Below are 13,789 nucleotides of genomic sequence, written 5' to 3'. Positions count from 1 at the left end.
CCTATATGTGAGGGAAGGAAGGCGTAAAGCACAACGAGTCTTCAGTGTGGTCAGTTACGGCAGAAGCAGTAAAAAAAAACTATAAAACTCTCTCTCTCTCTCTCTCTCTCTCTCTCTCTCTCTCTCTCTCTCTCTCTCTCTCTCTCTCTCTCTCTCTCTCTCTTGTTTTGTTGTTGTTACCACATTGGAATTGTGTGTGTGTGTGTGTGTGTGTGTGTGTGTGTGTGTGTGTGCACACAAACACACACACACACACACACACACACACGCGCGCGCGCAGGTGACTGAAATGCGTAATGAGTAATTAAATTCTACTTCCCTTCTCTTCCTTAAAGAGAACATGACATCGATTCCAGCCCCGAAAAAATTTTCAAGGCCCTGAAGAACATAAGCTTGCATTGACCGACATTGATATCAGCGAAGTGCGTGCGTACCTGTAGAAAATAGATCCAAATAAATATCCGGGCCCCGACAATTTTCTCCTCGCGTGTTGAGAGAATGTAGTCAACAGCTAGAATTACCCATAACATTAATATTCAACAAGTCATTAGCACAGGCCAGTGTGCCTCTCGAGTGGAAAAAGGCCAATATTACCCCGATCTTTAAAAAAAGAGATAAAAAACAAGCCAGTAATTATCGTCCTATCAGCCTTACGTCTGTCCTAATTAAACTATTCGAAAAAATGATCAGGGATAAAATGATCACTTTCCTTGAAACAAATGATTTGATAACTGATAGTCAGCACGGATTCCGTAGTAATCGGTCTTGCCTAACCAACCTACTAACTTTTTTCAACGATGCTTATACATGTTGGGACGCCCGAAGCCCATATGACGTAATTTACCTAGATTTTCAGAAAGCGTTTGATAAAGTTCCTCACGTTAGACTTATTTCTAAACCGCGTTCCCACGGTATTAACGACCATCTATGTGCGTGGATTCATGACTGGCTCACCGACAGAGAACAGCGTGTAGTTCTTAATGTTGAAGCATCGGATTGGCAACCCGTCACCAGTGGCGTGCCCCAAGGTTCGGTCCTGGGGCCATCACTATTTATTATTTACGTGAACGACTTAGAAACTGATATTCTATCAAAAGTAGCCAAATTCGCCGACGACACCAAATTAGGAGGTACGGTAATGAACAGTGAAAGTTGCGAAAAGATTCAATCAGACTTAGTAAGACTTGCCGACTGGAGCGAAAAATGGCAAATGAGTTTTAACGTAGATAAATGTAAAGTAATGCCCATAGGTGAAAAAAATCCTAACTTTAAATATCAGATTCAAGGACATGAGCTCAGCGAAGTAAAACAAGAAAAGGATCTTGGTGTCATTATCAGTAACACTCTTAAAATGAGTGATCAATGCTCTGCAGCGAGTAAAAAAGCCAATATGATGTTAGGACTAATTTCAAGAAACTTTGATTATAAATCACCCGAACTTATGAAGAGATTATATTTAGCATTTGTAAGACCACACCTAGAATACGCCGTTCAGTTCTGGTCACCGAACTATATCAAAGATCAAGTTTTGCTAGAAAGGATACAGCGACGAGCAACCAAACAAATTCCAGCGCTCCGAAACTTGCCATATGACGAACGTTTAAAGCGTTTAGATATGTTTTCCCTAAAAAAGTGAAGGATAAGAGGGGACTTAATTGGTGTTCAAAATCCTTAATGGATTCGACAATATTAACCCAGATAGTCTATTTCAGAGAGACACCAACACAATAACACGCGGCAACGGTATGAAGTTAAAGGGAAACCGATGTAACACATTGGTGCACAAAAGTTTTATCAAGAATAGAGTCGTCGATCACTGGAATAGACTCCCACTGTCAGTTATTAGCGCACAGAGTATCAATAGCTTCAAGTCTTCATTGGATAAGTACTTCACGGAAATAAGATTATACTGACCCTTCTTCATATGTTTTCAGACAGATTGCAGCAAGACGTCAAACTAAATTCATATTATTCTCGCCCGCAACCTAGATTGCAAGTAGCGTAAGTTAACAACGGAGTAAAGCAACAGTTAATGTCCGCACGACAGGTGGAGTGAGGTGTTGGTGCGGTAAGGTGACAGGTTACTGGTGCTGTGCCTAGTACCGCCGGTAAAACGAGGATCAAGCCTCCACCTGTGCCCCTGAAACTACACCTCACCCATCGTGAGTATTAGGGGGGATCCTGAGGTTGCACTGTGTAGGCCACACGTCCTCTTCCATTCTCCTTGTGTCTCTGTGTTCTTATGTTCTTATGTAATGAAGTCATTTTCCCCCACAGCTTAGGTTACCAGTAGTGTAAGTTAAGGGTAGTAATTTCCTCTTATTTCTCTCTTTACTGTAAAATTTCCATGTCCCTTTCTTCCTTAAAGGTACATGGTGTTCTCTAATTCTCTTCTTACTATTTCCTGCTGGCACGTTGCCGGGGGGAGAGGTGAGTGGGGAGGAGCCTTCATCTGTTCTGTCCTGTCCTACCACACGTAGATTACTAGTAGTAGCGGTAGTAAATAGACACCCTCGCCATAGACCGATAAGTCTTCTGGTGTTTGTTCTTCCTATGTATTCCTATTTATTCCTCCTCCTCCTCCTCCACATCTTCCTCTTGCTCGTAGACCTCCATAGATCGATAGGTCTTCTGGTGTCTGTTCTTCCTATGTATTCCTATATATATATATATATATATATATAGAGAGAGAGAGAGAGAGAGAGAGAGAGAGAGAGAGAGAGAGAGAGAGAGAGAGAGAGAGAGAGAGAGAGAGAGAGAGAGAGAGAGAGAGAGAGAGAGAGAGAGAGAGAGAGAGAGAGAGAGATTTTGTTTTGATTAATTTATTACACGCAAGGGTGTCAAGCCTAGTGCATGTTCAAGATGCTAACTTGGATACAGGCGACTCGTGCCTCACAGGTACAGTACGCAGACGACACGCAGCCCGAGAACACTGACACAAATAATACGCTGCCTGACCCCATCATGGCGGCACAAGAGACCTTCACACTGGCCAGGGAGTACTATAATAAAAACGGTCTATTGCTGAATACTAATAAAACACAGTGTGGACGTGGTCAAGCATTAAACAAATTCCCCAAAACACCACTCTCATCTTTGGCAACACTCCCATCACTCCTAGCAAACATATCAAGAATCTTGGCGTTTATATGGACTCCCACTTGACGTTTAACATACATATAAACGAAATCCACAAGAAAGGAATTCCCTTCCTCTAAGTATCATTCATTATTGCCTACCAGTGTACGGCACTACAAATAACTGCAGAACTTTTTTCTTTTTCCTCATCATAATCTTCGTCTTCCCCTTCGTCTTGCCGGGTCTCCGTCGCGTGGTCTTGCTGTGTTTTCTCGTCGCCGCGGGAGAGCAATCCTTCACGATCAGCTAGGTTAGGCAGTCATCGCGGCGGGGCTCTTCAAACTGTCCCCCGTTGCATAAAGCGATAGATCATTACGAATTAAGACCACTGTGGCAGGTAAGTCCAGCACCATCACCGAGTTATTGACTGAGAAAGGGAAAGGTTCCAGCTGATAAACCTCAAACACATCCTTTGACCTGAAGGGAACGTGAATTACTATAGCTTCCGACGTCAGGAATGACTCAAGCAAGGGATAGTAGTGGTGTATGGCATGCATGTCAAACAAAGGTGTTAGTTGGTGGTTCTCTACTCCTATTTTCAAAGCCTTTTGCAAATCCCTGACAGGAAAAAGAGAAGAGGTAACCCTACCACAGTCTGCATCCACTACATTCTGTATTACCAGAGCATTAGTATGGAGGATAGAGTTGACTGCACTCTCCAAGGCAGGCAAGGTTTGTAGAACAAGTTCCATTTGGTACATATTAGCCATGCCGGTCCACAACTCATTAATGGAAGAGCCTAAGGTTCGGGAATAAGAAGCAATATCCTGTACTGCATGCTCAAGTCTGGAAATGTGGAAGGAATTAATCCTAATGGTTTTGTGTTGAGTAGCAGCAAGTGAAGCCAAACGGTTATACCTATCCCGCAGTTCCTCCACATCCTCATCCATTGCGGTTCCAAACAACATGCGGGAAAGTTGCCCAATCCCATCAATCAAGCCCCGTTTAGTACGGTTAGGAAACGAAAGAGCTGCGTAGTTCTCCAAAGCCAGGGTTAGAGTATCATTCAAGTACTTTATGCGGTCATGCATCAGACGCAGGAGACCGTCTTCAGGAGCATTGATATCCATCTGCAACACAACCCCAGTCACTTGTTCCGTTATTGTCCTCAGTGTGCCTGGTATTTCCACCAGAGCAGTAAACGGGTACTGGACCCACAGGACATCCTCGACCAGAGAAACCCGGCCCAAATGAGCAGAGAGGGCCCCCGGCTTGAGGTGCGCAGGGTCTGCAGCCAGAACGGAGCGCAGAAGGAAGTAGAAGGTGAGGGACAACATTTCCTGGAACCAAGCAGAAAACCCTTATTGGCGAGGACGCAGGTTATAGTCGTGTGTTGGAAAGATAGACAAAGCATCGTCAGGCTGAGGCAAACAGGCGGTTCTCGCTGGTTCAACTAAAGTCGAATCGATGACCTCAGGCTGGGCGTCTGTCTTTTTGAGGCGATCACTATGCACAATTTCGTATGAATTAAAAATGAGATCATAAAGCTCAAATTTGTGACCACCTAGTTGCCTAACTATCTGGCGTGGGCCCACGAATTTAGGGGACAACTTCGAATGTCTCTCTGGGACTCGAATCATAACAAAGTCACCCACTTTCAAGGAAACGGGCGGCACGCTTGTGTTGCTGCAAGCACATAGCCTCAGATGTAGCCAGTAGTCTCTTTCTGACTTCTCCATGAATGTCTGTGAAAACCTTGAGTTGAACCTTAGAATAATCATCTACATTATATACAGGTGAATGAGAACTACCAAGCAGGTCATACGGGAGTCTCTTCTCAACCCCAAAAATTATGTAGTGGGAAGATTGTCCCGTTGACTCACAAACACTGCTGTTTATGCTTGCTGCAACATATGCCAGCCAGTCCTCCCAGGTATGCTGAAGTCCGCTAACGACCGGGCGCAAGACATCTAAAATCTTCCTATTCGCGCGCTCAACAAGGCCGTTGCTGGCTGGGTGATAACTGACTGTAAAAGATTGGGTAATGGCAAACTGTTTGCATATTTCTGCTAAAAGTTGATTTCGAAACTCGGTTCCATTATCACTTAACAACACTCTAGGTGTGGAATACGGACAAATGAGATGAGTTATCAGGGCATGAGCAATGGACTTAGCAGATTTATCTTGCACTGGGGCTAAAACAACGTACCGAGACAAGTGATCTACACAAACTAAGAGGTACCTAGAGCCCTGGTGGCTGGCGGGAAGCTGTAGCAAGTCAATAGAAACTACATCCCAAGGCCGGGCAGGGGGCGGGTATTCTAGGATCGGCGCAGGCCTAGGCACCGTCCCTTTATGTTGGGCACACTTGACACACTTAGCCACATACGCGTCAATATCTACACGCATAGTTGGCCAAAAATAGACCGCTCGGGCCGCTGTTAGTGTGCGCTCCCTCCCCGGGTGACCAGCAATGATCGCGTCATGAACTAAGTTCAGCACCGCCGGTACATAACACTCCGGTATCACAAACTGTGCAACAGACTCCTTTTTGCGGGGCCAGTAGCGGCACAGGACACCGTCCTGTGACAAGAAGAATTGGGAAAAAGACACAGGTAGTGGCGGGAGACTTGTTTCGTCACCCGACTCCAGAGCGTATATTACCTTACCCCAAACGTCATGGCGACGCTGGGCTGCTGCTAAATCCTTAAGACAGAAATTTTGAATTTCAGTATGCGCTTCTGCCACTGAGCCAACAGGTACATTCCTAGACAGTGAATCCGCGACGACATTCGCGCGGCCAGGTAAATACTTAAAGGTTGGCCCAAACTCCTGGATAGTCAGGTACCACCGTGCGAGGCGACCGGTGAGGTTTCTACCTTTAAAAAGCTCGGTGACTGGCGCGTGGTCCGTAAAGACAGTGATAGGATAGCCAAGGATAATATCCCTAAAATGTTTAAGAGCCCAAACAACCGCTAGGGTTTCCTGGTGGGTCACTGAATAGTTCGACTCAGCCTGGTTTAAAGTACGACTTGCGTACGCAATAGCGCGATTTTTACCGCGAGCGTCCGGTTGCATCAAAACAGCACCAAGACCCAGGGCTGAGGCATCTGTAAAAAGTGTAAAAGAGACGTTGTAGTCCGGGAATGCCAAGGCTGGAGCGTTGATTAACGCTGACTTCAAGTCTGTAAAACTCTTGTGTTGTGGGGCATTCCAATGAAAAGGGACCTCTTTCTTTAAGAGTTGCGTTAGAGGCGAAGCAATTTTGGCAAAACCTTGTATGAAAGGCCTATAGTAGCCGGACAACCCAAGGAAAGACCGAACGTTTTCGACGGTCTTGGGTTGCGGAAAATTCTTTATGGCCGATATTTTATCGTCCATCGTGGGGATACCATCTCCATCAACAGTGTGGCCTAAAAAGGTGATTTTCGCCTTTAAAAATTCACATTTAGTCAGCTTGGCCTTAAGGCCAGCGCCTCTGAGTTTAAGCAGAACCGCTTCTAGTTTAGCTAGGTGACTGGCGCCATCCTTGCTGCAGATGATTAAATCATCTAAATATGCATAGACTTCTTTGCCTATCATGTCTGAGAACAATGTGTTGATCATCCTCTGAAAAGTAATGGGTGCGGTTTTGAGGCCGAATGGCATCCTTAACCATTCAAAATGACCGCTAGGGGTACTGAAGGCTGTAATCTCTCTGGATTCAGCTGCCATCGGCACCTGCCAGTACCCACTTAAAAGGTCAAGACTACTGAAAATATTATTCCCTTGCCCCAGGGACATTAACAAGTCACCTAAAACAGGCAGAGGGTACCTATCATCCTCAGTCACCTCATTTACTTTCCTAAAATCGATGACAGGCCTGAAACTCCCGTCCTTTTTAGGGACTAGAAACAAGGGCGAGTTCCACGGAGACCGGGAATGCTGAATAACACCCTGGTCCAACATACCTTTAACCTGTTCATCTACAACCTGCCTTTGACTGTGTGGGAGTCTGTACGCAGGAATGTACACCGGTTTGGTGTCGGGTTTAACCCTAATGTTGTGTTCTGTCGCAGCAGTCGCACCTAAAGGTTCAAAGGGCAGGGCAATGACATCACGATACTGATGTAAAAGTTTCAGAAGCGGGCCCTTAAGCTCGGGATAATCGACCACTTTGACTAAAGAATCGACAGATGAGGCCTGACAAGATGTGTCGCCGGCGGCGGGTTGACCCACTGCGCCGACACAAGGCCGCTGTAACTCTAAAGGGTCTGGGGACACCTGTCCGTCGAACGCTAAAGCGCGACCCAAAATGACTCCATTTCTGAGTTTCACTGGACCGCCAGTGGCATTAACCACTAAAGCTACGGTCCTACCTCCCTCGCGCACCGTGTTAAGGGTGGACTCTATCGCTAGCGTGTTGACACGACTAGGCCCTTCTAGGCAGATGTCACAACCTACGGTGGCGTTAGGGACTGACACAGGGACGTGCATTGCGGTTCGCTGAGGGATTTCGTGATTCCCCACGACTATCGCATTGACATTTTTCCATCCCCCACAAACGTCAGCTGGTGTTGGTGGTTGACCATGAAGTGAGGTGGTGCCCGCGCCATGCACCGGCACCGTGGAAAGAGTCGGCACGGTATGCACGACCGACTCAGGAGAAACACTTTCCCGACCCTTGCTGGGTATTTCTCTTCTTTCCCAGGGAGAAGCGAGGCGCACAGGTTGATCCATGGCCTTGAAACACCTCCCTTGAAACCTTACTGTATTACTATCTGGATGTATTACCATGCGGTTAGACCTCAGTGACGACAACCCAAGAAGACCGTCAGACGGCAGGGAAAAGTTTGACGTCACGTAAAAATCCAAACGCATGACAGGGGTGTTTCGTCCCAAACTCACTGGCAAACTCACCAACCCAAGGATGTTAAGCCTGTCGGCGGTGACACCGCAAAGGCTCAGGTCCGAGGGTCGTAGCTGGTAGCGGCCTCCCCGCGACGCGCGTTTCAAAGCTAAGTATGTCCTTTCAGACAACACATTAACCGCCGCGCCGGTGTCGACCGCAAATGACGCTTGTAGCGGACCCAGCTTGACTTTAAGCGCCATTATTTCAGGTTGACTGCACGCGGCCACAACAGATTCATACAAGCTACTTTTGTCAGCCTGCACTGCAGTCTCGGTATCCTCCCCCCCCCGGGTTGCTACCCTGGGTCGGTTTTGGGGGGGCGCTCGGCTTCCCCCGACCCCTTCACGAACTTTCCTGCTCGCTCTTTCTTTAACTGGAGCACAGAGAAACACTCCTCTGTGGTGTGTCTACCAGCACCGTGAACAAAACAGAACTTGCCAGTGTGGTAGCCCGCGGCTCGACTTTTTGAAGCGGCCGGGGTCTTCTGAGAAGCAGATTTGCCTGACATCGGCGAGCCTCCCTTCTCCCTAGTAGCCTTGCGATCCCGCTGACGTTTTAGACAATAGTCAACCGTATGACCGTCGCGCTGACAGTACGAACAGTGGCGCTTAGGCTTTTCGGTGGTGGCCGCCACCACTGATGAGGACGCGCTAACATTAGCGGCCTTCTGGTCGACAGAGGCTACAGCGGGGACTGGCGCTCCGTCTTTCTCCTCCATCTTAGTTTTTATTTTAAGCATGAAGTCGTGCAACTTGTCAGCGGGGCCGTAGGCTAGGGATAAAGAACCTTTTCGAAACTGGCCCTTGATGACAGCCATGTATACAAAAGTCCAAAAATTTGAGAACATTGGATAGAGACATATTCTCTCCTCAGTCCAGCCACCAGCTTTCAGATAGACGCCCATATCAGTAGACAACCGATAGGCGTCTACTTGTCCGGCTAAAAGCTCTTTACTCTCCACAGCTGAAATCAATTTGGTCACAGCTACATTAACACCTTTGACGAGGCTGTGCCTAACATCTTCCCCAAAAGACTCCAGAAAATGTGACCGAAACCGGGCATAATCCTTGGTTTGTTGCGGTTCCATGAACGCGCTGGTGTACATAAGAGCTGATGCTTCTGACCCCGGCTTTAATCTAGACCTAATGAAGGAGATTTTATCACCCGGTTCTGACACAAATGAGTTGTTCATAACATCCTCGCATTGCAGGATGAAGTCTCTCGCACTGTAATCCGGTTCATTGCCTGCGAAAGCTCTGACTGATGCCGTAGTCGGCAGAAGTTTAATAGTGTTAGTAGCCATTGTTAATTCTTGGTTAGTCAAGATATTACCTTTGTTATCATGCGGGAGAGAAGAAGGAGGAGGAGGAGGAGGAACTCTGTCATGAGTTGACCCGCTCCTTAGGACACGGGAATTGTCATCCTCGGCGGGCGCTTCCGAATCCTGCATCAACTTCTGGAACTCCTTGGCCAAAATGTCTATCTCTTTATCAGACTGACCTGCCATTTAAAAAAAAAGGCATTAGGAAAATATGGCGTCATGAGGAAAAATATGGGAAAAGAAAAAGTATCACCGCTAAGTGTGTGCTCACTCGCCTCAGATGCTTCCAAAACGCATTAAAAAGAGGGAAAAGAACAATGAGTGAATACTTAGCATGATAAAAACTTCCCCACTGTGCAAGAAAACACACAAAAGAAAAGAGAAAAAAAAATGAAGGATTAGGTATATATAAAATGCAAACAATGTTCACAAATCAGGAAAAATATTAAACATCCCTCTACACCTGAATAAAATTCAACAGCCTAAGGGAAACTAGATACGGCTCCACACGGAGACACACAAAGCACGTAAAAAAAAATCACCTGAAATGTCATCAACAAGTGGTGTATTAATATAATTAGTGGTGTGTCAGCTACATGCATGTGAATACCATAAAAAAAAAGTGTGAAGATTGTGCCCGTGGCACTCCTTCGTCCTCGGCTGGCTCGCCCTCGTCCTTGGCTGGCTGTCCCCGTCCTTGGCTGGCTGTCCCCGCGTCCTTGGAGCGGCCAGAGAGACCGCCGGCAGTGCCCGGCAGCGGCTGGCAGCGGTGAGGAAGGGGCGGAGGAGCGACCACGCTCCACCAAGATCTCCACCAAGGCGAAGGTAAGCGCCCACCCACGAATGACTGTGTCGTAGGCAGACAAGTGGGCGTCCCAGAATTGGGAAGCGGGATCCCGACAGTGGGCGATGTGGGCGCGCGGGGCGCGTATGGGCGGGGCGCGCGGGGTTGGGCGCGCGGGGCGGTGTGGTGGAGTGTGCTGACTCGACTCGGACGGGCCAAGGGGGAATGGCGTTGCTTGTGTCAGCTTTCCTGCACACTTTCCTGTCTGCCCCTTGACGACACTTGCCACCGTTAAGTGTTAAGTGTTAAAAGAGAGAGAGATAACACACAGAACACTTCGGAGAAGGTCCGGAAGCCGCTGTTCACCACTTTTGTTAGCCTTTTTGTTAGCTGTGTTTTTGTGTTTTTGATTAAGGCGCGAACTGTTATCTCACGTGAGGTCCGGTGTACCGTTGCCTGCTTTCTCCAGTTGATAGAAGTCGTGAGACAACACAATAGCCTTTTAGTTAAGTGATGTGGGTTATGTGTTGGCCGAGCGGAGCCGTTAAGTTCACTTTGAGTTCACTTAATTTACTCTCTCTCTCTCTGGTTGATTAAATGGTTGTATTGCTTTTTAAATGTATTCACATAATAGTTACAGTATTTTGTGGACGAGTCGTAAGTCGTACGCACACTCCGAGAAGTCCTGTGCCCTCGTCCGCCGCCCGCTCTGATCTGCCGGCTTCTCTTGGTACAGGAGCGGCCAGCGGATAGCATGCTTGCTGAATCAGCACCGTTCCCACGGCAAGGAGCACCTCCTAAGCACAACGTAGCGTCTGTGTGTAACGTCCTGGCGCCACTGGGCCATGGCGATACGACATACATTCACACATTCACATTTTTTTATAATATACACATTGGCAAGTGATGCCCGGGAAAAGCCACCCCGAGTTTTTATACTCTCCTGCGGCGAGAGCGGCGTCCCGTAAGAGCGGGAAAAGGGGGGGGGGGCAAGTAGTACATATGGGTTATGATCTCTTAACTTGGAAGGTGACGAAATTTACTTTTGGAGCTGCGAAAAAAATCTATGTAAGGTGGATGACTTTATCAGATAGGACATTTACAAACAAGGTGGCTGGCAACTGCTTCGAGGGACGGCTGACGCTGAATTCTGGCGGGACAGTGGCGTGAAGTATTGCACCACATTTTGTAATTGTAGTCTGAGGGGGGATTTGTTATGTTATACAATACATAGACAACCCAAGCTTTCCGATACATAGTGTTATAGGTTGTGATTTATGATAGCTTCTTATAATTACTCACATACTTATGATGGCCTTATAATGACTGATAATCACTTATAACTACTTATGATCACTTATAACTACTTGTAATCACTTATACTCACTTATAGATACTTATAATCACTTACAATGACGTACCCTCTGGTCTTTTGTTTTATATCTCTAAGTTTTTCCTCCTCCCTACACATCCCGGCATTACAATGATGGAGTTAGTGTATGTACATTTTGGTCGTAGTAGTGGTGGTGGTGGCGGTGGTGGTGGCAGCAGTAACACGTCAGCGGTGATGGCGGTGTTAGCACGTAAAGGCGAGCGTTACTGCCATCACAACACCTCTTTGGACCTGACAGTATAAAGACCATTTTAGTGTTGGTAAAGCATCCAGACGACCCCCTTCCCCCTCCGCCTCTTCCCCCCTCCCCCCTTCCTCCCATAACACCTGCTTGTCACCTTTCCAGCTTCCAGGACAGAGGGAAGCAAGGGAGGGGGTAAGGGAAAAGGAGAGGGGAGGAGATGAGAGGAGAGGAGGACAGAGGAGAGGGAAAGAAAGAGGCAAGGAAGGACATAAAGAGGAGGTGAAGGAAGAGGATAAAAGTAATGGAAGGAGAGAGGGAGGGAGGGAGGGAGAGAGGGCAAGGGCAGATTAAGGAGGAGGAAGCAAGCAGCAGCCACATGAGGAGTGACAGTGGCGGTGTCAGTGGTGTCAGGCGTCCTTCACCTCGCAACACACACGAGTCGCAACACTCTGAACGTGGTGACGTTCCCTTAATGTTGCACCGCCACTTGATGTTGCTCTGTTCCCGTTGCCAAGGCAGAATTATTTTCCTATACTCCTGCTCCTCCTCGTCCTCCTCAACTCGTCGTCCTCCTCCTTTCTTCGTCCTCCTCCATTCTTCGTCTAGTGGTCTAGTGGCGGCGGGATTGAGGTGGTAGTGTTTGGAGCAGTGATAGTGGTGATGATAGCGAAGGAGTGGTAATAAATATGATGAAAGAGATAGTGGTGATGGTGGTGGTGATGGTTAATGGTCTAGTGGCGGCGGTGGGATCGCCTTCCCTCTCAAGACAGGGTTTGTGCCTAAATATCACACCTGAGTGGATGAGGCTAGACAGGTGGTGTTGTGTTCGTCTTAGCAACAAACAAATAAAAGGGTGGGTGTCTGACTTAACACACCTGAATGGATAAGGTTAGACGGGTGGGTTGTGTCAATTGAAAAACACAAGCAAAGCAACTGAGTTCCTGAGTTAAAAACTCCTAAATGGTGGATTAGACAGGCAGGGATGTATTCATCTGAGCAACAAACAGGCAAAAGAGGCAGGGAGTTGAACGGGTTAAACTTACGTTCTCAGCCACAAACAAACAAGACAACTGTGACGTTTTGAAAATTGACATTTTTTTTTATCTGCGACCAATTAGCCTGACATCGATTGTTTGTAATTTAATGGAGACTATCATTCGCGACAATATGGTGAAATTCTTCGAAGAAAAGAATATAATAAATAACTCGCAACATGGCTTCCGTAGTAAACGTTCGTGTTTAACTAACTTACTTGATTTTTTTTCATTATATTTTTGAAGTGTTCGATGAAAGCAGATCAGTAGATATCATATATCTGGATTTTCAAAAGGCATTTGATAAGGTCCCCCACCAACGATTGCTCAACAAACTATTGGCGCACAGTATCTTGAGTAACATTCACAATTGGCTTGTGGACTGGCTCTCTGAGCGGAAACAGAGAGTAGCTCTAAACGGTGTTACATCTAACTGGCTCGATGTCAGAGGCGGCGTACCTCAAGGATCAGTGCTTGGCCCCATGCTCTTCTTAATTTATGTTCATGATATCGATGATGGGCTCACTTGCAAAGTATCAAAATTTGCTGATGACACAAAAATTGCTAGTAAAGTAACTGCGACACTCGACGAAGAAGCTTTACAATCATATCTAGATCGACTTGCACGTTGGGCCAATCAATGGCAAATGAAATTTAACGTTGACAAATGTAAAGTGTTGCACATCGGAAAATAAAACAATCGCGTTCGATACGAAATGAATGGCCAACAACTTTCTGCAGTAAGTAAAGAAAAGGATCTTGGAATCACTATATCAAGCGATTTAAAGCCCAGTCAGCATTGTTCAGAGGTAGTTAAAACTGCAAACAAATTGGTTGGCTTCATCGGACGAGTCTTTAATAATAAATCGGAAAAAAGTAATATTAAAACTGTATAATTCGTTGGTTCGACCCCGTCTAGAGTACTGTGTACAGTTTTGGTCTCCCTACTACAGAAAAGACATAGACAAGTTGGAAAGGGTTCAGCGAAGAGTAACAAAGATGATTCCTAGGTTGATAAATTTATCATATGAACAAAGGCTTAAAGAAGTAAATTTATTCAGCCTGTCAAAACGAAGAATGCGAGGCGATCTAATAGAAGTGTTT

The 13,789-nt window shown here is 46.6% G+C and overlaps 1 protein-coding gene across 2 annotated transcripts; it reads right to left on the bottom strand.

Moving 5' to 3' along the window:
• Positions 1-2,938: 2,938 nt before the first annotated feature.
• Positions 2,939-12,467, bottom strand: LOC126991703 (uncharacterized). 2 transcript variants are annotated; one of them, XM_050850409.1, is made up of 3 exons: positions 9,901-12,467; positions 9,302-9,469; positions 2,939-4,418 (listed from the first exon to the last, which is right to left on the bottom strand). In XM_050850409.1, exons 2-3 carry the CDS (start codon positions 9,353-9,355, stop codon positions 3,390-3,392), a joined length of 1,083 nt encoding a protein of 360 aa, XP_050706366.1. In that variant the 5' UTR covers positions 9,356-9,469; positions 9,901-12,467; the 3' UTR covers positions 2,939-3,389. The 2 variants fall into 2 exon arrangements, with proteins under 2 accessions (XP_050706366.1, XP_050706365.1); XM_050850408.1 differs by lacking the exon at positions 9,901-12,467 and having other exon boundaries at positions 9,302-9,818.
• Between the last annotated feature and the right edge of the window lie 1,322 nt (positions 12,468-13,789).

This window comes from Eriocheir sinensis, unplaced genomic scaffold, assembly GCF_024679095.1.
Source record: "Eriocheir sinensis breed Jianghai 21 unplaced genomic scaffold, ASM2467909v1 Scaffold323, whole genome shotgun sequence".
Lineage (NCBI taxonomy): Eukaryota > Metazoa > Arthropoda > Malacostraca > Decapoda > Varunidae > Eriocheir > Eriocheir sinensis.
This window is presented reverse-complemented; position numbering and strand designations above follow the sequence as displayed.

What these genes read in the sequence shown, in the direction of transcription:
- LOC126991703 (XM_050850409.1), bottom strand. Translation starts at nt 9,355, where the DNA reads ATGACAGAGTTCCTCCTCCTCCTCCTCCTTCTTCTCTCCCGCATGATA. An exon ending in TCTCCCGCATGATAACAAAG is followed by an intron (nt 4,419 to 9,301) that starts GTAATATCTTGA and finishes GCTTGGTTCCAG; the next exon opens with GAAATGTTGTCCCTCACCTT.